Raw genomic sequence first — 23,703 nt, forward strand, 5'->3', positions numbered from 1 at the left:
AGAGGAAACTTTGAGGAGTGTATTGAACGCATACAATGGACTAATGGACTCTGTCGTGTGTTACTTCTGTATTCAGGAACAAAGGTCCAGTATAATGGCTTGAAAAATCAAGGTGCCACCTGCTACTTAAATGCAGTATTGCAATGTCTATTCATGACCCCAAATTTCAGAGAGGCAGTGGTGAGGTAAAATTATTGAATGCATTACCTTAAAACGTTTTTTATGACTATTGTGGTTATTGCTAGACTAATGCTACAGTTCTTTACTGTACATTCAGTTCTTTCTTTCTTTCTTTCTTTCTTTTTTTTTTTTTTTATTTTTAATTTTCGCTGATTAATTTAGTTATGGAGCTTCTCAAGATTGTGGTGAGGAAAATCTCCTGCAACAACTTAAGAAGTTGTTTAAACAGCTGTCAGAAGCAGCAGCCACAACTGAAGGAATAACCAAGAGTCTTGGAGTAAGAAATGGTGGGTTTATTTAATTTTCACAATGCTGACCTGTGTTAAAAAACAAATATTGTAACTGAAATTTGAATAGAAATTTAATTTAACAGTTTTCAAAAAAAAAAAAAAAAAAATATATATATATATATATATATATATATATATATATATATATATATATTTTTTTTTAATCTTCAAGTTTTTGAGCAACAAGATGCAGTGGAATATTATCGAAAGATTTTGAAAGCAGCGGGGACACCTGTCACTGAGGTATTTTACATATTAAATCAGTGTGAGATTAAACTGACTGTAAATAGTCTCTTATTATCATTAATGACTTACAGAAATGCACCAACAAATAGCCTACACTGTAAAAAACAATTTGTTGAGTCAATTTAAAATAATTTGTAACCTGGCTGCCTTAAAATTCTAAGTTCAGTCAACTCAAAAAAAAAGTTTATTCAACTTGAAATGTTAAATTATACTAAGTGACAACTTAGATATTTGAGTTGAATCAAATTAAAATTTTAAGGCAGCTGGGTTACTTACCCATCTGTTAAGTTTAGCAAACACAAATATTTAAGTTGTTAATTATGACAACTTAACATTTCAGTTTGACTAAACTTATTTTAGTTGACTGAACTTAAAATTTTAAGGCAGAAGGGTAACAAATTATTTTAACCTGACTCAACAAATTGTGTTTTTTATTTTTTTACAGTGTATGTATCAAACTCACACACTAACATCACATTCCATCTGTTTCAGGTCTTTGAAGGGAAAATGAGCAACATAGCAAACTGCTGTAAATGTGGCAATAAAACCAAAGAAACCAGTACCTTTATTTCAATACTTCTGTCTATTGATGTTGGAAATGATGAGACATATGATGTGGTAGGAAGACTAATCAGGCCCATGATTTGCAAAACAAAGTATATGTTAACAAAGTCTATTGTTTTTAGAGACTGGACATTGCTTACAGTAACTGTATTTTTTTATGGTGACTCTATAGGAAAATGGTCTGAAAAACTTCTTTAAACATTCAAAACTAGAAGAGGATGACTGGATGTACTGTGATATATGTGACCAAAAAACAGAAACAGAAACTGTGAGTAAATGAAAATGTGAGATTTTAAACATCCATACAGATAATCAACCTATGAACCTATCAAAAAAGAGAAATACTGTATATATGCGTTTGCAACATGTGCTTAACATGTGCTTTTCTATTTTTCCAACTTGCAGTGGAGTGAAATAGATGAATATCCCTCTGTCCTCACTCTGCATCTGAAGAGGTTTGACTTTGATTACATACAGATGAGATTCAAGAAGAATGAATGTTATCTGGATGTACCTCCAAGTCTACATAATGGGGTATCATTAATAAATAATCATGCTAAAGGTAAACTGCAATTTAAAATCAATACAAAATAATCTAAACATTTAAAACCCTCATCTATCTCTGCAGGATAATAGGCCTAAATACGATCTTTATGCCGTTATCAACCATAAGGGTGGATACACTGGTGGACACTACGATGCAATTATCAGATCTTATGAAAATGATTTTTGGTACCGTTTTGATGACTACACCGTGACAAGGGTACAACTGTTTATTTGTTTGATTAGCATTATAGCAAACTGACTCAAACTGTACATTTCATTCTTTAATATGCATCTCAATTTTATACAGACTTCAGAAGCATTACTGAAAAAGTGAGTGTTGTTCTGTCTCATGTAAAGAGTGTAAGAAGTATTTCTTGGAAGTAGTTTAGTAGTAAAAAGTATTTTCTTTTTGCTTTGACAGCTCAAACCTACCATACATGCTGATGTACAGAAAAGGTACGGGTGAAATACACTAACATGTACAACTTTTAACATGTTGCTATTTCAGAGCCAAAAAAGGCTCAAAAAATACTCTTTTAAATGCTTATGTTTAGTTTATCTATATGTGTTGTACAAAACAGCTGTGTTGAGCCCCAGCAGCGATCCACATCCTGAAAAGAACCTTCAAAATCCCGTAAGGAGCCTACCACATCCTGTAGAGATCCTACCATATCCTGTAAGGATCCTTCTAATAGGGCCATCGAGAGCTGGGAAAAGTACAGTAGGCAACATTATCCTTGGCGAAAACTACTTTCCTTGTGAAAGTGGATCAAGGACTGTGACCAAAGAATCCATGGCAAAGACAGTGGAAAATGTAACTGTAGTGGACACTCCAAATCTCTTTTCCCTTGATCAATTGAGTTGGAGAACAGAAATGGAAAGATGCACTGAGCTATGTGATCCTGGCCCCAATGTGATTCTCTGGGTAACACCAATATCTGAATTTAGTGATCAGCAGCAAGGTCTATTTCATGCCTTCCGAAAACGACTAGATTCAGGAACCACACTACATATGATGATTATCTTTACACATGGCAGAAATCTTAAAGAGCAAAACATTGAAAGATTTATTTCTGATCGCAGCAAGCTTTGTAAAGTGGTCCGTAGCTGTCAGGAAAGGTATCATGTCATTGACATCACTGATGGACACAATTATGCCCCAGAACTGCTTAAAAAACTCTGCAACATGGTGACATCAGAGTATACTGCAATTTCAAAAGGACAATTAAAGCGTTGCACTAGAAGGGAAAGGTTAAGAAGAAGGCAAAAATCCATTAAGCACTGAAAAGAGCTCAAACGTCTTGAGTATTGCACACAAAATAACTAAAAAGAATTTGAGTGCATGAAACTGTGAGAAATGAGAGAAGATAAAATCTTTTGGAATGTGGTGAATCACTGAATGTTTTGAATTTTCTTTTGATTTCCTTTGAATGTTTTTTGTACATTATTATTTTTAAAAAATTGACATTGACAAATTAAGTTCTTGAAGAATGCTGATAATTGAAGAATCTGAAAATTGAAAATAAACAACCATAAATGAAACAGAATCTGATGCTTTAACCACATATTTATTTGTTTCTTTTTATTTCATTTGTAACCATCTGTACTGTTTGTATAAAATTTATAATCATTTTTAACCTAATCTTTTTACACTTACATTCAAACTGCAACAGGCATTAGAAATAAATACTTTTAAAATGTAAATGATTAATGATCCTTCATTGTTGAATTTAGAGAAGAAATGGTCATATCTGCAATTAACACCATTTATATCTGAAAGTTTTAAGATTATACAAAAATTCAGTTTAAAAGTTCCTGTAAATGTTGATTTATTCGACTGAGTCGACAGGTGTAATGATCAGAGGGTGCGAGTTCTGCCCTTTCTCACATTCTCCAGGACTAAAATATGGATAGAGCTTTTCAGAGAAAGACTGTCCAGTGAAAGAATAGATATGATACCTGGCTTCAACATCATAAAACGAGACCAAACCCTCCTCAAAATCCACAAACACTCCCACTTTCACTGGCTTCTCTTTTAAGCTGAGAGGGATAGGGGAGCGATCATTCGCTGCATACTCATTCCTGTTCCTCAGCCATATAGTCCAATATCCATTCTCAGGGTTGAGGCAAATATCCCCTTTTCTGTCTATGGATTCTTTTGCCACACCTAAATCCCACTCAGTCCCACTGACTTGAACCTCATAGTAAAATTTCTGTGAGGAGAATCCTTCCTTTCCTAAGATGCATGAGCAATAATCAAACCTTTTTGGGGTGTCGGGAATCTTCTGTGACTTGCCTGTATTCCAGACATTTTTCCCATTGTCAGACAGCATGAGCTCAGGATGAGCTGTATCAGGGTCAAATGTCACATCCACTGAAAAATTATATGAAGGTTGATGAAAAGTTTTGGCCAAGTCAGTATTTCACTTTAATTCATGTAAAACTTTATTTGGTGCCATATTACAACAAATCAGTATAAAGGATTAAGGAGTAAAGTTTAAGGCCCCATCAGAGGTTGCTTTAGACTTTAACATTTTTTCAATTTTCATGTTTTAATTATAATAACACATTTAATTACTCTTATTTTTGTTCACATTTTCATTTTTAATTATGAACCTACAGGACGATATAGACTTATGCATTTATTTAGAAGAGAACAGATGAGACTGCGTACACAGTGAGAGCAATTTTAATATATTTTCATTTTTATGAACCAATATCGATTCTTAAATCACAATCAATTTCTTAGTATGAATGTGCATTTAGAGTATTTTTGTATATTAATTGTGACTTTTAGTAGTCAGATTTTCCATACCTGCATAATGTTGTACACTCCTTAGCTCTCTGCCAACTACAACAAGAATGAAAAAATGTATTTCTCTTTGATTAAAGAGTGTATGGTAGAGTAAATATGACTGGTCACATGCTGAATACTTACCAGCTTCTTTCATTTTCTCATCCAGGACGCTCTGAAGCTGCGATATGGTCTTCCTCAGAATACCTCCATGTTCAAGAGCGCTGATGCTGATGTTTTTTGAGCGGTTGGTGTATATGGGGTTGCACAGGAGGCTAATAATCTACAACAGAAGGGAAAAGGCCCTTAAGCCAAGTGTACATGTGGCTTTGTTTCATACCATGGTTTGGTGAGAAAGACTGACTTGTGTTAAATCCATAGGATGTGAGAGCTGCTCCAGTTCACTTTGTCTTTTCTTCAGCTCCACAATCTCTTCATCTAGCTCTCTGATGAGCTCTTCACCTCGTCTCTCTGTTTCTTTATGCTTCTCCTCCATGAGATCAAGTAGCTCTGCATTGCTTCTGTCAAAGGTGTCTTGAAAAAACTTGATGTTCTCTTCAATCTCCTTCTCTTTGGCTTGCTGTTGTGAGTTTTATGAAGAAAATGTAGTTAAATGGAAAATCAACACAACTGTGTCAAAGCACGATACAAAATATAACTAAATGATCTTGAGGATCTTGAAGTTAAACACTATAAAAATGACTAAACACTATAAAAGCAATGCATAATAAAATTCAGTTAATCAAATCAATGCAACTTACTTTGTTAAACCTCACAGTATGTTTAATTTCTTTAATCTTCCGCAAATTGTCCTGAATTTTCTGCTGCACAGCAATCTTTTTATTCATCAGCAATTTCTGTGGAAATAAAGAAATGTAGGTTGCACTACCAGTCAAAAGTTTTTAAACAGTAAGATTTTTCATGTTTTTTAAAGAAGTCTCTTCTGCTCACCAAGACTGTATTTAGTTGATTCAAAGTACAGAAAAAAACAGTAAAATTTTGACATATTTTTACAGTTTAAAATAACTGTTTTATATTTGAATGTTTTAAAATGTAATTTATTCCTGTGATTTTTAGCATCATTACTCCAGTCATATAATCCTTCAAAAATCATTGAAATATTCTGTTTTGCTGCTCAAAAACATATTTTTATTATTATTATGTTGAAAACAGCTTTTTTTATGAATATAAAGTTCATAAGAACAGCATTTTTCTGAAAAATCTTTTGTAATATTATAAATGTCTTTACCATCATTTTTGATTAATTTATAGCATCCTTGCTAAATAAAAGTATTAATTTCTATCATTAATAACTATAATGATCATGTGACACTGAAGACTGGAGTGATGCTGAAAATTCTTTACAAAACATTAAAAATATTACTGTTCAAAAACTTTGGACAGGTAGTGTATATCATCAGCATACAAATGTTGGTTATGTTTATAATGTTGGAAAGTATTTAGTATATTTTCATAGTTGGTATTAATGACTATACATATTCGAAATGTAATTACCAAACTCTCCTTCTCCAGAGGAACAGTATTATGATTCTTGTGATCACATTCGGTGCAGAACTGACAGATGGCTGTCTGATCAAATCTACAGTAAAGATCCAGAGGTCTTTCATGATTCTTGCAAATGTATTCCTCGAGATTCTTCACAGGGTTAATTAGTTTGTGTTTCTTGAGTTTTTCTGCAGTTTTATGGGGCTCCAAGTGAGACTCGCAGAAGGAGGTTCCACAGTGTAAGCATGACTTAATAGCAGTACGCATTTTCTTCTCTGGGCAACTATCACAGGACACTTCGGACTTCTCTTGGGTCCGTTTCCTTGTAATGCTCTCTGCAATTTCTTTAATGGTTCTGTTTATATTAAAATCTTGTTTTGGGTCCAGTGCACTCCCACACAGTGGGCACCTTGGGCATGGGCTGCGGTCTCTGTGGCTTTTGATGCAGACCATACAGAAGTTGTGTCCACAGGAGGTGGTTACAGGGTCAGTGAACACATCCAGACATATGGAACATGTGAGGCTTTTTTTAGACAAACCGCTGGAGGAAGCCATGACTTTACAGCTAAAATCATTTATAAAAACATTTATAGCAACTGTAAAATATATAGTCACCAAAAGGTCAATCATCCTATAATGCTGTTGTTTTCATCATAAAAATCTAACAAGCAAATTTGCCAGTTTTTATTTTTCCCCTAAACTGACCAAAACGACATCACACTGGTAAATGTTTTGGATTGTTTTAGACAAACAATTATTTATTTATTGTAATTAATAGCGTTAAAGATGTGTCTGATGAATCTGAAATCATCATAAAGCTATCTCTTCTTGCTATGGCAAAGATGGCTTTGGGTGTGTAGGCTATCAGTTTCGCCTTAGGGTCTATAGCCAAACCTTATAGTCAAACCTGATTTTCAAGTTTGTAGCATATACAAATCAAGAATCTAAATCTATTTATACTTTCCTATTCACCACAATTAAAATATATAAAGGTCCACATTCAAGAACTTTGTGTATATTGTTAATAAAACCATTACTAAATTGTGACCCTAGACCACAAAACCAGTCATAAGGGTCAGTTTTTATAAACTGAGATGTGTCATCCGACAGCTGGAGAAATAAGCTTTCCATTTGTGTATGGTTTGTTAGGATCGGACAATATTTGTTGTAAGTTCTTAGCAGTGCATATTACTAATCAAAAATTAAGTCTTGATATATTTACGATAGGAAATTTACAAAATATCTTCATGAAACATGATCTTTACTTAAGATCCTACTGATTTTTGGCAAGAAAAATCGATCATACACTGTATTTTACAATGTATTTTTGCTATTGCTACAAATATACCCGTGCTACTTAAGACTGGTTTTGTGGTCCAGAGTGACAATTGTCTTCACAATTCAGTGCATTAATTTACATTCATATAAAACTTTTCTATTATAATCAAATCAATTCTAATCAAATTGCTATATTGTTATACTTACCCTTCAGTGATTGATTCAGTCGCTTAATCATCAATCGTTATTCAAAGAAAGACCTGAAATCACATTCAGTCTATCACAACACGACTGTAAACTTACTTGGAAAACCTGGACAATCGAGATTAGAAATTAGGAACGAATTATTGACAAGCGCAGCCAATGACGTAATTTGCATGTATTTGCATTAAAGCCCTACACGTCCAAAAGACATTATCATATGCTTCGGCTGTGGACAAGTCATACCACATGTCTACTGTGAATATTGTATTTTTTCATTGCAATAATTCACAATAAATCATATGGCTGTCTCGCTAATAACCTGGTGCATGCTATAACCATAACCATTTTTGACATATTAATGGCCATTTGTATAACCAGAGGTTTACTACAAATAGCATGGTTAAACTATGATTAGCGTACCAAAACCATGGCTAATTTGTGGTTACCATGGTTTACCTATAATAACCATGTATTGTTGTTTTTTTGTAGTAAAATCATGGTTAATTTTCATAAGGGCTGTATTACAAAATACTATAAATCCAAATGTTTAGTGAGCTGAGACAAATGCTTATTCAGGTGCATCTTATGGTATATTTAAGAAAAACCGAGATTATCTTTTAACTAAGGCATAGCATATTCTATCTTTGTAAATTCAAAGACAGATAACACAGAGCCTCCCAGCTTTATTGCAACATAAGTATCTTTCAGGAATCAGAGTTACTAGTTTCTGTTTCGTATTACAGGAAATTCAACTTTACAGCTGAGCTGTTAGAAATTATATTTGCATTCTAGGTCATTTGTCATGTAAACTTTTTAGAATTTATATAGAATTTAAACAAACTGAACAAAGCAGTAAATATTATGAATAAAAGTTTAATGCAGAATGTTGAATACTGTATGTTCACATCCAGTTGTTTACTTTCTTGATTTCCCTGATATTTTATACATAACATTTCAATATCCATAGCATGTCCTCATTTTTCAAATAAATTGTAGGAAAACTGTATAGTTTAACATGGAGAAATTTACTTAAGTATACATTCATAGATCTAGTTCATTTCAAGTTTCAAGCTGGACAACAAGCTAAATTTGTTTACTTTCATAATCAAGGATTTTATGAACATGCAAGCTCATTAAAATGTCAATAAATCCTTGTTTTTCTTTAAACATGAACTCCTGAGATGACAATAAAAAGATGCATAAAACATAGAGGTCAGTTGTTGTAGTTCATGTGTCCTACAACCCAGGGAAGAGGTAGAATTTTTTAGATAACGTTGTTCTTTCTTTGCATGGCATTTGATCAGGATGTGTCATCTTGAACTTCTTAAGGACCTGTTTTGAAAATATAAATAAATATTACAACATAACCAACCACACATAACCTAAAATGTTTAACCAAAAAAAAAAAAAAAGAAAACAAGGTCTATTCTAGAACTGTTGTTATTTGACTGGTTAGGGCCCAAGCACCACGGTGCAAGAACTCTATTGGAATTGACTCTGTTTATTAGTTATTGTTAATTATATGCAATAATACTAAACAACAAGGAAATAAATACCAACTATTCAATCAACCATCAAAAAAAAACATCATATTGGCATTCTACAGTCTACAGACTGATCTATCTTGCTAAAGAATGAGACTTTGCCTTTCTGAAGAGCTCCTCGATGTCATCCTCGTGGGCATGCTGATTAAATATTTCCACAGTGTCTTGGATGAAATGTGAGCCAATCTTTTTGTTTCTGTAGGACACAGTATCTGTACAGAGAATACAAATTGTTTACTAAACATCATTGCTTCAGTCTCCGATTTTGTGCATATCCGGATGGAAACTGACTGTCCACACAGGGTGTATCACATCTGTTCATATCCAGTTTGTGTGTCCATAAGCGCTCTTTTGTTTTATTCAATCAAAGACTATCCACAAGTTTCCTACGCCCCATGAGGCCTTGCGTCAAAAGTGGGAGCATCATTCAAGATTTAGAGATCCAAACTTGCTAATAATGTGGGAACACAAATTGGAAAAGCATGTTGTCCATAAGAACGTATTGGCATCTCTCATAAAGTTGTGCATCTTTACAAACTAAACAATGGTCTAAAAACACTTAGCCTCTTTGCTAATTAGCACACAAAATACCATTGGTATACTACGTCCGCAGCTCACCGGAAGTTGTACCCACGTTCTTTTTTACAGTAGCGCCCCCCGGAAACTTGTGGATAGAATCCATTGCATTGTTATGCCAATGCTAAAAACAACAATCACAGCAATACAGTTTGCAATACAGACGTTGTCTTGCCATAACTTTGCCGTCGCGCTGGATTATATTTCAAATCAAATAACACATAATTCAAATACATTTTTAAAAATAAAAAATTTGTATACTTTTTAAGCACAAAAGCTCATGTAGCACAGGCTCTGGGATGCACATTCACGATGCTACAAATTAGTGATGGGTCATTGTTAAACGATTCGTTCATTTTGTCTAGTTTGTTGAAAAATGTAGGTAACCAAAATATTTCTGGTTACCACTGACTTCAAAATAATTTCCCCATACTATGGAATTTAATGGGAAACAGCAACTGTTTGGTACCCACATTCTTCAGATACTATTTTGTATTCAGTAGAAGAAAGAAACTCAAACAGGTTTGGAACTTGATGGAGAGTAAATGACAGAATTTTAATTTTTGTGTGAACTATACCATGTATGTCACTCCAAGAATGTTTTTGTGTGTGTTTCATTTAATAATATAGTAAATGAAGCAGAATAATGTAAGGAAATATTTACCTGGAGTACATGATCTCAGGCAAGAGAAGTCTTTTTCACGGTGCTCTGTTTTTCTCCTGCGTCTTGGCACAGCGTCCTCGACATCCACACCACCTTCTTTATCTATAACATGAGGGCCACATTTGCCAAAGGATGTTTCTTGAAATGGATGAGGCTCTGACCAATCAAATATGGCAATATTTTGAATAGTAGAGTTTAAAAACCATATATATTTTTTTATTCTCTAAAACAGTATTTCATAACTCACCACCCCTACACGCCTGGATAAGGATGATTTTTGGCTTGTCCCGCAATCCAGCACAATTTGGAGTGTTCAAGCAATTAAAAATTTCATCTATTGAAAAAATGTCCTCTTCTTCTTCATTGTCAAAACAGTCAAAAACTCCACAGATTCCACTGGCATCTCCATGGGACATCAACACCACAAAGCAGCTGTCCGATTCAGCGTGTTCCTCTCGCTGGGCGAAGTCTCGCATGGCAGCAAGCATACCCTGAACATCAGACCATCAGTATTAGGTATCAAGAAAAAGAGACATTGTTCCTTGTTTCAGGTAGACTAAAAAAAGTTGGCTTAAATACACTTGAATGCACCTGTGCACTGAGGTCTCTGAGTGTGATCACAGTGTAACCCAGACCTTTAAGCAGCACTTCCATACTCTGTTCATCCTTTTCCGCCCCAGTCCTGTCATCTAAATGTATGCTTTTAAATTCCACATTGTTGATAAGCAGTGCCAAACGTTTTCTGTCACGGGATTTGTCTTTTATTGGGTATATCTTGACAGAGGAAAAAAAAGGATTAACAAACATACATCTTTGCACATAATATTCAAACATAAAGCAAGACACAATAAAAAAAATACAATAAACACATAGTATTTTCTCTCAACCTTAGGACAATTACCACAATAATATGTGTTTTAATGCAAAAACATTTTCCGGGTGCTGTTTTATAGTAGCCTTGTACAACATAACTTACATCGTCATGGTTTTCTTCAAGCATTCTCCTTTTAAACTCAGGTTTGCATGGTATAAGAGGATCGGAGGTTTTCTGTTTGGATGCAACAAAATCATAATATGTTCTCAGATGCGTTTATAGAACATTTGTGACCCCGGACCACAAAGCCAGTCATAAGTAACACGGGTATATTTGTAGCACTAGCCAACAATATGGGTCAAAATGATAAATTTTTCTTTTATGCCAAAAATTATTAGGATATTAAATAAAGATCATGTTCCGTTAAGATATTTTGTAAATTTCGTACCGTTAACATATCCAAACTAAATTTTTGATTAGTAATATGCATTGCTAAGAACTTCATTAGGACAACTTTAAAGGCGATTTTCTCAATATTAAGATTTTTTTGCACCCTCAGATTCCAGATTTTCAAACAGTTGTATCTCAGCCAAATATTGTCACTTCTTAAAAAACCTGACATCAATAGAATGCTTAAAAAAATTTAATTAATTAAAAAAAAAAAATCAACCCTTATGACTGGTTTTGTGGTCCAAGGTCACATTTATCTGGTCAATTAAAGGAGAAGTCCACTTCCAGAACAACACTTTACAAATAATGTACTCACCCCCTTGTCATCCAAGATGTTCATGTCTTTCTATCTTCAGTCGTAAAGAAATTATGTGTTTTAAAGAAAGTATTTCAGGTTTTTTCTCCATATAATGGAGTTAAATTGTGCCCCCAAATTCGAACTTCCGAAATGTAGTGTAAATGCAGCTTTAAAGGGCTCTAAACAATCCCAGCCGAGGAAGAAGGGTCTTATCTAGCGAAACGTCATTTTTTTCAACAACAAAAAAAAAATTGTATACTTTTCAAGCACAAAAGCTTGTGTAGCACAGGCTCTGGGAAGAACGTTCACGATGCTATGAATTAGTGATGGGTCGTTGTTGAAAGATTCGTTCATTTTGAACACATTACACATTTTCATTTTCTGAAAAAAATTACCGATCGTTTTGCTAGAAGCATTTAAACTGCACTTTGGAAGTTCAAAATCAGACAAAAAAACATGAACATCTTAAATTAAATTATTAAAGTAAATTATTTGTGAATTGTTGTTCTGGAAGTAGACTTTAAGTAAGATTTTATTTACCACTCTCTGTCCACAGCCATTATTGTCACACCGCACTGAATTATTGGCTGGCCCCTTCCATTCCCTGCGGCACCTCCAGCAGAAGTAGTAGGTCCGTTTCAGGTTGGCCGTGCAGATAGTGCATTGTACACACAGGTTACTTCGATCCCGTCTTTCCACATTAGACTGACAACCTGGACACTGGAGTAATGCAGATGCATGTGGATTATTGTGTAAATTGCCATATGCATGCAAACAGCAGACAAAATAAATGATCTTACGGCTTTAAAGTCAAACAGCCTTCTAGCAACAAGAGTAGCGAGATTCTCCTCTAAGAATTCCCGCTGTTTGTCTGTCAGTGGTATCAGCTGACTGATATCCTGATAAGACAGCTTTACACCACAGGATTTCCCCTGAACCTCTTTAAAATGAGGGCAGGAAAATTCAGTCTTTTTCTAAAAGGCAAAAGCCAGTTGAACATGAAATTGTAGCATAGACATCAATGTGAGTGAATATACAGTAGGCTTATAAACAATGTAATAGGGACCAACCTGTTTAATATAATACTTGAACCAAGCAACAACATAGTCTGTAGGCATTCGATGACCACAGGGCAATGTAACTGATGACAAAGAAATTACTTACAAACTTTATGAAGTACAAACATAACCCAAAAGCTGAAATCACGTTTTTCAATTTCATTTTCCTATTCAGTCGACAGGAATAGGTGGTCAACTCACCAAAGTCCACTCTTTCATTTGATGGCCGTACTTCAGAATTACGCTCTGATTTTCCAATAGGTTGTTTGTGGATACCTGAGTTTTTAAAGCAATGATACATATTTTTATCTAAAACTTATTTTTAAAGTTAGTGATGGTCAGTTTCACTTTCGGTTTTTGCTATTGTTGTTGTTGTTATATTCCAGTATTTTATTTAATCAAGTAATCTTGTTTTTATCGTTATGTATAATACATTAGGAAAAGTCTAAACGGAAAAAAAATGAATAAAACTCAATACTCAAGTGTTGGAAAACCCCTGCTATCGCGGCGTCTTCTTCCAAATCTTCATCCCAGCTATCCTCTTCCGTCATTTTGGCGTTTAAACTTAATATCTTTTTTTCTACACTAAACTACAGGTAAGATCCCCGAAGCACCCTAATGATGTCCTCATCAAGCCAGCATATACAGACATCAAGGAAATATACGGTTTTATTTGAAAGGGGGCGGCGCGAAATCGCAGTGTCCCTTTGCGCTTACCGTACAATGTGTATGTTCAGTTCAAGATGGCTGCGCTCAGGGGCAGAGTGGTCACAGAATGTCTTACAACATGTATGTTTCGACAAACAAGCACAGCGAGCATTTCCACTCTTCCTATTGTTATGACAAGGAATAAGGTGAGTGGCGTGTTTATCTTTATCAGTTTGCTCCACAAAACACGCGAAAGCGTAGTAGTTCATGTGACATGACTTTGACAGAAGCTAAATAGCATAGCTGAGGTTGTGCAGCCGGTATTCGTGTTTCTTAACTTAACCTTTAAAACACTTTAAATTTAAGTAACGTTAGGTTTAATTTTAACAAAAGCTATTTATCTAATTGTTGATTTGTTGTTGAATGGTAATGTTGCCTCGTGGCAAGTTGTTATGATTTGGGTTGCTTGGTGGGATCAGTAAATACATTTTAAACATTGTGCTTCTGTAATCTGTTAATAATATGCACTACACAAAAATGTTTGAACGGAACGATTTTTAATTATTTTTTTAAAGAAGTCTCTTTGGCTTACCAAGCATGAATTTATTTGATCCGAAGAAAACCAAAAACAGTTCATTTCTGAAGTGATTTTACTATTTAAAATATCTGTTTTCTATTTTAATATATTTTAAAATGTAATTTATTCCTGTGATTTCAAAGCTGAATTTTTAGCATCTTTACTTCAGTCATACGATCCTTCAGAAATCACTTTAATATTCTGATTTGCTCAAAAAAAATGTATTATTATTATTATTATTATTATGTTGAAAACAGCAGAATAGATTTTTTTCAGGTTAGTTTGATGAATATAAAGTTCAGAAGAAAAGCATTTATTTGAAATGGAAATCGTTTGTAACTTTATAAATGTCTTCATCACCTTTGATCAATTTATAACATCCTTAAATAAAAGTATTAATTTCTATAATTCCCCTCAAATAAATGCTGATCTTTGTGTTTGTCAAAGAATCCTGAAAAAAAGTACTCAACTGTTTTAAATATTGATGATAAAAATAGTAGTAATAATAATAATAATAATAAATGTTTCTTGAACAGCAATTTAGCATATTAAAGTTATTTCTGAAGAATCATGTGACACTGAAGACTGAAGTAATGATGCTGAAAATGTAGCTCTTGAATCACAGAAATAAACTACATTTCAAAATGCATTCAAATAGAAAACAGTTATTTTAAATAGTAAAAATATTTCAGAATTGTGCTGCTTTTGCTGTACTTTGGATTAAATAAAGTCAGGCTTGATTAGCAGAAGAGACACCTTTAAAAAAACATTAAAAATCTTATATCACTGTTCAGAAACTTTTGACTGGTTTTGTATTATTTAATTATATTTATATTTCTGATAATATTATTTTATGTGGTGGGCTTTTGAATATTGTATTGGACAGTATGGGGCCTTTAAGTCAAAAAGGTTGGGAACCACTGGCTTAGATATTTCAGCAAAAGGTCTTTTTTAAATCAATCTTTATTTTATACACATTTTTATTTTATTTATATTTTTTTGCATATCTCCACCTGATTACTAATCTAGTTTATACTTTAAACTTGGAATTGTGTACTATAAATATTTTTTAATTCATCTACAAATTGCTTGTGATGTTGTTCATTTGAATGTAGCTTTGATAATACTGTCTACTAAATTAATACACTTAAAATATCCCAAACACTCCATTGTTTGTAGTTTATTGTATTTTAAAAAGGCCTGTTTTAGATAGAGCAATCTGACTTTTTTTTTTTTTTTTAATTCCATCTCATTGCAGTGGTTTGCACCAAGATCACATCTTCACACTGGCAGAGGAAGTAGGGGTCCTCTAGTTAGGGCACTTCTTGGGTGTCCCAATCATGGCAAGTTCCTGCTGGTCAGCGCTGTGGCGGTCAGACACAACAGCTCACAGGTGTGTTGCTCAAAAAGTGTTTTATTACAGTGGCAGAGCATTTCTACTTCATGTATTCTTTTCCATTAATCTAATATAGATTAACAGGTCTTTGAAAATCTTTGAGTCTGTGATAGATTAAGAAGTATTTTGTTTATTTTACAGACTACAGAAACTGTGCAGAGCATTTCAACTCCAGCTGAAACTGTAGATGCTGCTGTATCTGTCCCATTCTCCATTCCAAGTCCTTCTGCTGACCCCGCCCCCGCAGTCACACCACCAATCACAGAGCAGGTGGCCGAGGCTCCTATCACTGCATTGGATGTTCTGCAGGAGGTTGGAGCTGAAGCCAGCCTATCAGAGCTTGGCCTGGGCAGCCACACACCTGTGGGCCTGATCCAGAATCTGTTGGAGTTTATGCATGTTAGTGTTGGGCTGCCATGGTGGGGAGCCATTGTTGCAGGTAAAAATGTGTTTGTAATGAGTGGTATTTATTGAAAAGATGTCTTTTTAATCAAAGCAGCATTTAGTCTTGAGCATCTTTGTTCATTGATGAACTTGGCCGTTTTAAAGCAAAATAACCACTAATTTACCTATACTAACACTCAATTTTATTAATAATATACATTACCAGTCAAAAGTTTTTGAACAGTAAGATTTTTAATGTTTTTAAAAAAAGTCACTTCTGCTCACCAAGCCTGCATTTATTTGATCCAAAGTACATCAAAAACAGTAAAATTTTAAAATAATTTTACTATTTAAAACGTCTGTTTTCTACTTGACTCTGTTTTAAAATGCAATTTATTCTGTGGTTTTAAAGCTGAATTTTTAGCATCATTACTCCAGTCACATGATCTATGAATATTCTGATTTGCTGCTCAAAAAAACGCATTAATGCTATTCTTATGTTGAAAACAGCATTACATGAGTATAATTTATTGAACAGATGTCTTTTGAATTAAAACAGCATTTAGTCTTAAGCTTCTTTGTTGATTGAATTTAGCAGTTTTAAAGCAATACAAACCTCTTAGTCTTGAGATGACAAAAAAGATAAATCAGTACATTATTAAATCTCTGTAGAATAATTGTACTAATTGAATATCCACTTGCATGTGTTATTTATAAAACATTTGTGTGCAATTCATATTCTGTCCTTTTTTGTGTAATTTATTGATTTGTTAAGTCATTTATTTTTAATTTACCATAACTGTCTATTTTTCTCAGGCACCATTATTGCTCGGTGTGCTGTGTTCCCAGTCATTGTAAAGGGACAGAGGGAAGCAGCCAAACTGAACAATGTCATGCCAGAAATGACCAAGCTCACCAGCCGCATGAACGAGGCCAAGCAGAGCGGTAACAAATTCGAATGTAAGTGTCTCATTTTCATTGTATACCATTTTTCTTATCTTTTTCTGCCTTTATATTGTCGAGTGTATAAATTAGTCAGGTCACCTTTATTTATATAGCACTTAATTTCCAACGATATCGTACACTATTTAAACTGAACTGAGCTGAATGATGACATCACTGAATTCAATGATGAATTTAACTGAAAATTGAGTGTTTACTATTGTCCTTTTGCATTATTGACACACTATTTTCTTATTTAATACTGTAAAGCTGCTTTGACACAATCTGTATTATTAAAAGCGCTATATAAATTATTTTTTATTTTAAATTAAAGCCATTTTTTCCTATCCTCTCTGGTGTTTTTAAAAGTGTAGTCCCCATCTAGTCTTTTTCTTGTTGTTTATAATTATTTTTAATTTAAAATTATTCATTTTCTTTCCGCAGTTTCTAAAGCATACACTGACTTGATGATGTTTCAGAAGAAACATGATGTGAACCCTTTGCGTGGGTTTCTAGTGCCCATGGTACAGGTCAGTGACCATCAGTGCTTTTATTATTGTGAACATCTGTTTAGGTGTCAGGTTAAAATAACCTGGCTAGTTGGTTGCTGTTTAGTAATACATAACTTTTCAACACCTTGCTTTTTAGGCTCCAGTCTTCATCTCTTTCTTCATCGCCTTGCGTAAGATGGCATATCTCCCCGTACCAAGTCTGCAGACTGGCGGCCTCTGGTGGTTCACAGACCTTACTGCAGCTGATCCATTTTACATTCTCCCCCTTGCTGTGACTGGCACTATGTTTGCCATCTTAGAGGTTGTTATTTAAGTAGTAGTTAATAAAAATTGTGAAAAATTGAGCATTTACTGACTGTCATGTAATTCTAAAACATTTAGTCTTTTCTGTAATGGAGCATATATTTTAAATATGTCAAAGAAATTTTCATACAGTGAATACATATTGTGAACGATTTTTTTTAAACAAATCACCATATATCTGCTTTATAAATGTATTTAAATTTTGTTCTGTATCTCAAACAAGGCTATTGTAATGACTTTAGAAGACTTAAAATGTAATCATAAGTTGTGTGGACCATTAATAGTATATTTTTCTTAACCTTGACAGGCTTTTTTTTTTAAGGTATTGCAACGATTTTAAATGTTTAAAATTGATTTTTACAGTTGGGAGCTGAGTCTGGTGTAGACAACCCCAATCTGAGAGCCATGAAGACTGTCTTCAGGATCATGCCCTTTGTGATCCTCCCTATGACAATTAGCTTTCCCACGGTTAGTTTCTCTCACTTTCTCCTTAAGTATTTTAACTGTATTTGTTATGGGATTCATCTTCTCATGTCATCCTGTAATGATTTCCTTAGGGTCATTTGATCTGTGTGTTTTACAGGCGGTGTTCACCTACTGGATGACCTCTAACCTCTTCTCACTGGGTCAGGTGGCCCTGCTGAGGCACCCATTCGTGAGACAGAAGTTACGCATCCCGGAACGCATCACACACCCACCGTCAGCACTACCTCCCAATGAAGGTTTCATAAAAAGCATCAAGAAAGGTGAAAGATTTTTCTGCCTTATCTTCTGTATCAGTATCTGTATTTTAGTAGTATTTATGTACTGTACTAACGTAGTATTGTAGTTTTGAATTTAACTTTTATTTTTATACTCAGATTTCTTTGTAATTTTAGTTCAAGTTTTAGAAATTTTGTTACTTTGTTTTTTATGGATTTTATGTGCACTTTGTGCATTTTAAAGGGGTCATCGGATGCTAAGTTCACTTTTTCATGTTGTTTGAACATTAATGTGTGTTGGCAGTGTATGTACAAATCTACCCTATAATGATACAAATCCATGCAGTGGTTTTTAATTAATCTGTAAAAATAATATCCCCTTTTTCAAATCGAGCCATTCTCAGATGCCTGTCGGTGTGGCGTCATACCGACAGAAGCCGCTCCCACGATAGTTGATCAACATGAGCGTTTTACCTCAGATCAGCTGTAACAGTCTGCCCTCTTTGTTTCTATGCTGGAGCAAGGGATGTAAGTTAGACAAGAATATCTCCGTTTGAGCGATTGAGGTGTTGTGTTGCTGGACGTAATAATCGTTATTACTCCAGACATCTGAGCCGCTGAAGATGCAGTAGATTACGTTTGTTTGTGAAGGGAATGCGCCTCCCAATCTACATATATCCGTCTATATTTGCGCAAATCATGCGTGATCCAACTTCATTTACAGCAGAAGTGAGTATAAGGGTTTCTTTATGAATCTTTGCGATCGCCTTTTCTAATAACATGCCAGTTAGCAAGTTTAGCAGCTAAACGCGGCTAAATGTGGCTAAAGTAAACAGGCTCATCACTCCACAGACAGAAGAGAGGGACGGGCCGAGCAGAGCTCATTAACATTTAAAGCAGCCCCGACCAGAACAAGATGATTTTTTGCAGAGCTGATTTTGGCAAGGTAAAAAGGGTGTTGTTTTACACAACCACTGAGAATTTTTAACCAAAGTATATTATAGACTTTTCATTAAGACCCTAAAGAATCATTGTGGAAAATGGGCATCCGATGACCACTTTAAAATATTTCTGTATATATATATTTTTCAGTTTGAGTCATTTTAGTACTTCAATTTAAATTCATTTTTGAAATCTTTTAGATTTTCTGACAGAATTTTCCTAATTCGATTCTGATTCACAAGCTTGCAAGTCCATTTAATTTCCGATTTAATTTGATTTGAATCAGTATCAATTATTTTGGATATATACAGGTACACTACATGCCAATTTTTTTCAAATTGAAAAAAAAATCAACTAATGCTGTAAATATACACGAGAGTCAGTTGCTACTACATTACTATAATATTGAAGGTTAAAATGAACTGATTTATATACAAAAACTTAAATTATGATTTGTATACAAAAGCTTAAATTACACACAATTAAGTTTTTATAATAATAATTAAGTTTCAAATACATAATTATGTTTCTACTCCAGTTCATTTTTTAAAATATAAAACATTTAAATGGTGGCTGTCATGAAAACTTGACAGTTTTTTTTAAACATAAACTAAACATTGCAAATCAGCAAAAATGTGTTACATGGTGCATTTTTTTTTTTTTTTTTTTTTTTTTTTTTTTTTTTATTGTTTGCCCACAGAAACAAATAACATTAACAATATCACATCATATATTCATGTTACAGAATGTTCAAAACCCTAAAAGTAAGAAGTAAAAAATAATGGAAAAGCAAAGAGAAAACAAATGATAAAAAAAAAAAAGGGTCACACCATTTCAAAGCAGTCCTTAAATAAAGAATTAAAGAAAAATTAAAGGAAAATAAAAAAATGTTATATGTACATCAAGAGAGCTTTTTTATGTATTCCCAAAGGGGAGACCATATCAGCCAGAATTCGTCAGATTTTTTATGTTTATCATAAGTGAGCTTTTCAAGTGGCAACCACGTGGCAATCTGTGATATCCACATTTTGAAAGATGGAGCCTGTGATGCAGACCAAAGAAACAATATGCATTTTTTTTGCTAAATATACCAGGACAATAAATAACTGTATTGCATCTTTTTGAAACAAACTGTTCACATTAAGATTCAGTAAATACAAAGCTGGGGTCATATCAAAGTTTAGTTCAAAAAGCTCTTTCATTACCCTATGTATTTTTTTCCAATATGGCAAAATTTTGTCACAGTACCAAAAACAATGAATGAATGTACCTTTATCTTTTTTACACTTGAAACACAGGCCTGTAGCATTGATAAACATCTTCTTAATACGCATCGGTGTAAGATATATCCTATTAAAAATGTAAAGTTGAGCTCATGGATCCCAAGAGAACTGCAATTCGGGTACATATTATCACATGCAATAGCCCAGTCATTCTCTTCAATGGCTTGACCAGTATCTTTCTCCCAAACACCTTTCAGTCCCAGCAAGGCAAAAGTGCAATTACTAGACAAAATATTATATGCCCTTGATATTGATCCCTTTAAACAAGTTGGATTCAGTAAAAGGTCTTCAATCTCTGTTGTTTTGGTTCTCAACTCTTCTTTGTCTATCTTTAAAAAATGCCGCAGTTGAAGATATTTATGGAAATTGGAATTTGGAACTTTATATTGCTCTACAATCTGCTGGAAAGACTTTAGGGTGCCCTCAGAAAACAAACAAGATATTTGAGAGATTCCCAGTTTCAGCCATGCTGAAAGACCAATCTTCTGCAACGTTAAAGGCAAATCAGGATTAAAAGAGAGTGGGGAAGACAAGGAAAGAGAGGCAGAAATTCCTAAGTATGTCTTAACATCCCTCCAGGCTCGAAGAGTGTTTGATATTGTAAAATGCACTGAAACCTTTTTTAGCTTTTCATAGTTCTTAACAAATGGCAAAAATCTAATTGGTAATGGGGCGCAAGCTGTTTCTTCCATCTTATACCAAACAGAATTGGTCCTTTCACTACACCAACTGATCATGTTTTTTATCTGGGCTGCCCAATAATAAAACTGAAGATTTAGGAGACCGATCCCACCCTTATCTTTTGGCTTCATTAATTTTGGAAAATTTAATACGTGGCCTTTTATTATTCCGGATGAACTTTGAGAGGTGTTTATTTAGATCTTTGAAAAATGAATTTGCTAAATAACTAGGTATGGACTGGAATAAATATAAAAGCTTAGGAAGCACATTAATTTTTATTACATTTATTCTCCCTAGAAATGAAATTGGGAGTAAGCACCATGTTTTCAAGTTAAGCTTGATTTTCTCTATAAGAGGAATATAATTGTTGCTTGTAAGATCATTTAGTGAAGCTGTGACAAAAATGCCTAGATATCTGAAGCCATTTTCTGATAACTGGAAAGGGGAAATTAATTTTAGATGTTCTAATGAAGATACATTTAAAGGTAATGAAATGGATTTGGAAAAATTTATTTTATAACCAGAAAGACTACTGTAATAAGAAATGCATTCTAATAATACTGGAATAGATTGCTCTGGTTTAGACATAAATATAAGTACATCATCAGCGTAAAGTGATATTCGATGATCTTCTCCTCCCACTATAATGCCATGAAAATTTCTGTTCTGTCTGATGAGTTCTGCTAAGGGTTCAATGACTAGAGCGAAAAGTAAACATGGTGCATAAATTAAACAAAATGCTCCTCTCTATAGTTGTTGTGGATATGTTTTTTCTAAGGTAAATTTGGCGTTACATGACGTTTTTAACAAGCTGTTATACTACGAATTCTGTAAGTTGTACTTTCCTTTAACATGCCTTCGGATGTTCATTCATGTTTATTTTGTGCTGTAACTGTATCAAAACAGGATGCGCTGCTGCTTCTCCTGAACTTAGGCGCTACAGCAATCTGTCGCTCCACATTAAACAGCACCAATATGGCATTTATTGTTTGAATAGTGTAATAGAAAATGGACAGAATTTAAAATCTGAGACATTTTCATATTAACCATAACAAAGCACAAAGCTTATTGCTATTTATTGGATGAGAAGTGTGCTACAATGTTCCATTCATTAACTGAAAACAGGCTAGACTACTCAATTCTTGGGATTTAAGAATCAATATCATTTCATAAAAAATGAGAAGCGATTAAAATCGAGAAATCAATATTTTTTTGTTTACCCATCCCTACTAATTTTCACGTACTATTCTCTTTTTTCAGCTTCATTGCAGTAACCGAAAATGATGTTTAACAGTTGTGATTAACAATAACAACACTGTTTTGTATCTGAATCATTTCTCTTTGTTTTACTATTTTGCCTGTCTTATACTCTCTATATAATGTTTCTATATCTGTTCACCTCAGGATGGAAGAATGCCCAGTTGGCACAGCAGCTGGAGGAAAGAGAAAGGAGAATTAAAGGACACCTGGATATGGCAGCCAAAGGTGAGGATATGCTGTCTATCCACCTTTTTTCAACATTTTCAACATCATGTTGATTTTGTACTGTTCATAATTTTCATTTATCCCTGCCCTTTTTTTTAAAGGTCCTCTGAGGCAGACTTTTACCCATAACCCCCTTCAGCAGTCTGCAGAACCAATGTCAACCGGAAAACCAAGTCAGTCGAAACAAGACAAGAAGAGGCCATGGGAAGAGACGATTGGCTAGGACCTTGATGGAGAATTATTATGGCTTTGTACATATGTATTGAGAAGGACTAAGGGATGGGTGTTAAAATTAAGACTAAATGTGTGTTTAATGGACAAAAGGTGTTGTGCTGTGTCTTCTTGCCATTAAAGAGCAATCTTATTGCTTCACCACTCTCTCCATTCATTTACATGCAAACACACACACAAATGAATCTCTCTTTAGTAGTTTTCATGCAAAGCACTTAAAAACAATAGCTGGCTAAATGTTAACATTATTATTTACTGAATGATCCCTTCATGATCAGCATATGCATTTTTTGTCATTTGTCCTTTATTTAGTTTATTTTTTGTTTTATTCAACCAGTTATTTTTTACAAACCCATAGTAACACTGCCTTTGTCATTTCAGTCTTTAAAAAAGAAAACATGGAAAATACTGCTTTCAATACTTAGATACAAATCTGTAAAGACGTTGTAGTGGCAATTCCTTTCTTCAACACACAACAAGGTGTTTTATTAGACGTTCAGTTCACATCTAAAATTTATATTCAATTAATGTGCAAGATTTAGGTTTATAGCCATCTCATAGCAAATGTCTCTTAAATGATTCCTGTTATCAGTGCCTTAATATTTT

General features: G+C 33.9%; 4 protein-coding genes across 5 annotated transcripts; 2 read left to right on the forward strand and 2 right to left on the reverse strand.

Moving 5' to 3' along the window:
- The first annotated feature begins 87 nt into the window (after nt 1-87).
- si:ch211-212k18.13 (ubiquitin carboxyl-terminal hydrolase 47) lies at nt 88-3,361 on the forward strand. The gene is made up of 10 exons (XM_051116018.1): nt 88-185; nt 343-467; nt 643-713; nt 1,209-1,334; nt 1,453-1,548; nt 1,686-1,814; nt 1,909-2,043; nt 2,134-2,156; nt 2,248-2,282; nt 2,408-3,361. Exons 1-10 carry the CDS (start codon nt 154-156, stop codon nt 3,109-3,111), a joined length of 1,476 nt encoding a protein of 491 aa, XP_050971975.1. The 5' UTR covers nt 88-153; the 3' UTR covers nt 3,112-3,361.
- Nucleotides 3,362-3,489: 128 nt separating this feature from the next.
- LOC127167563 (E3 ubiquitin-protein ligase TRIM39-like) lies at nt 3,490-6,681 on the reverse strand. Its single transcript, XM_051113693.1, has 6 exons — nt 6,136-6,681; nt 5,382-5,477; nt 4,985-5,200; nt 4,765-4,903; nt 4,642-4,677; nt 3,490-4,200 (listed from the first exon to the last, which is right to left on the reverse strand). Exons 1-6 carry the CDS (start codon nt 6,679-6,681, stop codon nt 3,656-3,658), a joined length of 1,578 nt encoding a protein of 525 aa, XP_050969650.1. The 3' UTR covers nt 3,490-3,655.
- Nucleotides 6,682-8,088: 1,407 nt separating this feature from the next.
- Nucleotides 8,089-13,695, reverse strand: casp23 (caspase 23, apoptosis-related cysteine peptidase). 2 transcript variants are annotated; one of them, XM_051116019.1, is made up of 11 exons: nt 13,491-13,695; nt 13,214-13,288; nt 13,025-13,095; nt 12,755-12,928; nt 12,495-12,674; nt 11,369-11,440; nt 10,984-11,166; nt 10,640-10,883; nt 10,393-10,548; nt 9,255-9,364; nt 8,089-8,940 (listed from the first exon to the last, which is right to left on the reverse strand). In XM_051116019.1, exons 1-11 carry the CDS (start codon nt 13,561-13,563, stop codon nt 8,845-8,847), a joined length of 1,434 nt encoding a protein of 477 aa, XP_050971976.1. In that variant the 5' UTR covers nt 13,564-13,695; the 3' UTR covers nt 8,089-8,844. The 2 variants fall into 2 exon arrangements, with proteins under 2 accessions (XP_050971976.1, XP_050971977.1); XM_051116020.1 differs by having other exon boundaries at nt 8,092-8,940; nt 10,393-10,494.
- Nucleotides 13,696-13,729: 34 nt separating this feature from the next.
- On the forward strand, nt 13,730-23,238 carry oxa1l (OXA1L mitochondrial inner membrane protein). The gene is made up of 10 exons (XM_051114723.1): nt 13,730-13,866; nt 15,496-15,630; nt 15,775-16,072; nt 16,834-16,977; nt 17,404-17,489; nt 17,608-17,772; nt 18,138-18,242; nt 18,358-18,520; nt 22,786-22,866; nt 22,968-23,238. The coding sequence occupies exons 1-10, from the start codon at nt 13,756-13,758 to the stop codon at nt 23,087-23,089; spliced, it is 1,410 nt and encodes a 469-aa protein (XP_050970680.1). The 5' UTR covers nt 13,730-13,755; the 3' UTR covers nt 23,090-23,238.
- The last annotated feature ends 465 nt before the right edge of the window (nt 23,239-23,703 follow it).

This window comes from Labeo rohita, chromosome 7 (assembly GCF_022985175.1).
Source record: "Labeo rohita strain BAU-BD-2019 chromosome 7, IGBB_LRoh.1.0, whole genome shotgun sequence".
Classification (NCBI taxonomy): domain Eukaryota; kingdom Metazoa; phylum Chordata; class Actinopteri; order Cypriniformes; family Cyprinidae; genus Labeo; species Labeo rohita.

Excerpts from the sequence above, each read along its gene's own strand:
- si:ch211-212k18.13 (XM_051116018.1), top strand. The coding sequence starts at position 154 with ATGACCCCAAATTTCAGAGAGGCAGTGGTGAG. Across the intron at positions 468-642 it reads GAGTCTTGGAGTAAGAAATG|TTTTTGAGCAACAAGATGCA; the intron begins GTGGGTTTATTT and ends TTAATCTTCAAG. Across the intron at positions 1,549-1,685 it reads AAAAAACAGAAACAGAAACT|TGGAGTGAAATAGATGAATA; the intron begins GTGAGTAAATGA and ends TCCAACTTGCAG.
- LOC127167563 (XM_051113693.1), bottom strand. The coding sequence starts at position 6,681 with ATGGCTTCCTCCAGCGGTTTGTCTAAAAAAAGCCTCACATGTTCCATA. Across the intron at positions 5,478-6,135 it reads CTCTGGAGAAGGAGAGTTTG|AAATTGCTGATGAATAAAAA; the intron begins GTAATTACATTT and ends TTATTTCCACAG. Across the intron at positions 4,678-4,764 it reads TGAGAAAATGAAAGAAGCTG|TTGGCAGAGAGCTAAGGAGT; the intron begins GTAAGTATTCAG and ends TTCTTGTTGTAG.
- casp23 (XM_051116019.1), bottom strand. The coding sequence starts at position 13,563 with ATGACGGAAGAGGATAGCTGGGATGAAGATTTGGAAGAAGACGCCGCG. Across the intron at positions 13,289-13,490 it reads AGGGGTTTTCCAACACTTGA|GTATCCACAAACAACCTATT; the intron begins GTATTGAGTTTT and ends TTAAAAACTCAG. Across the intron at positions 13,096-13,213 it reads AAATGAAAGAGTGGACTTTG|TTACATTGCCCTGTGGTCAT; the intron begins GTGAGTTGACCA and ends CTTTGTCATCAG.
- oxa1l (XM_051114723.1), top strand. The coding sequence starts at position 13,756 with ATGGCTGCGCTCAGGGGCAGAGTGGTCACAGAATGTCTTACAACATGT. Across the intron at positions 17,773-18,137 it reads CTATGTTTGCCATCTTAGAG|TTGGGAGCTGAGTCTGGTGT; the intron begins GTTGTTATTTAA and ends TGATTTTTACAG. Across the intron at positions 22,867-22,967 it reads CCTGGATATGGCAGCCAAAG|GTCCTCTGAGGCAGACTTTT; the intron begins GTGAGGATATGC and ends TTTTTTTTAAAG.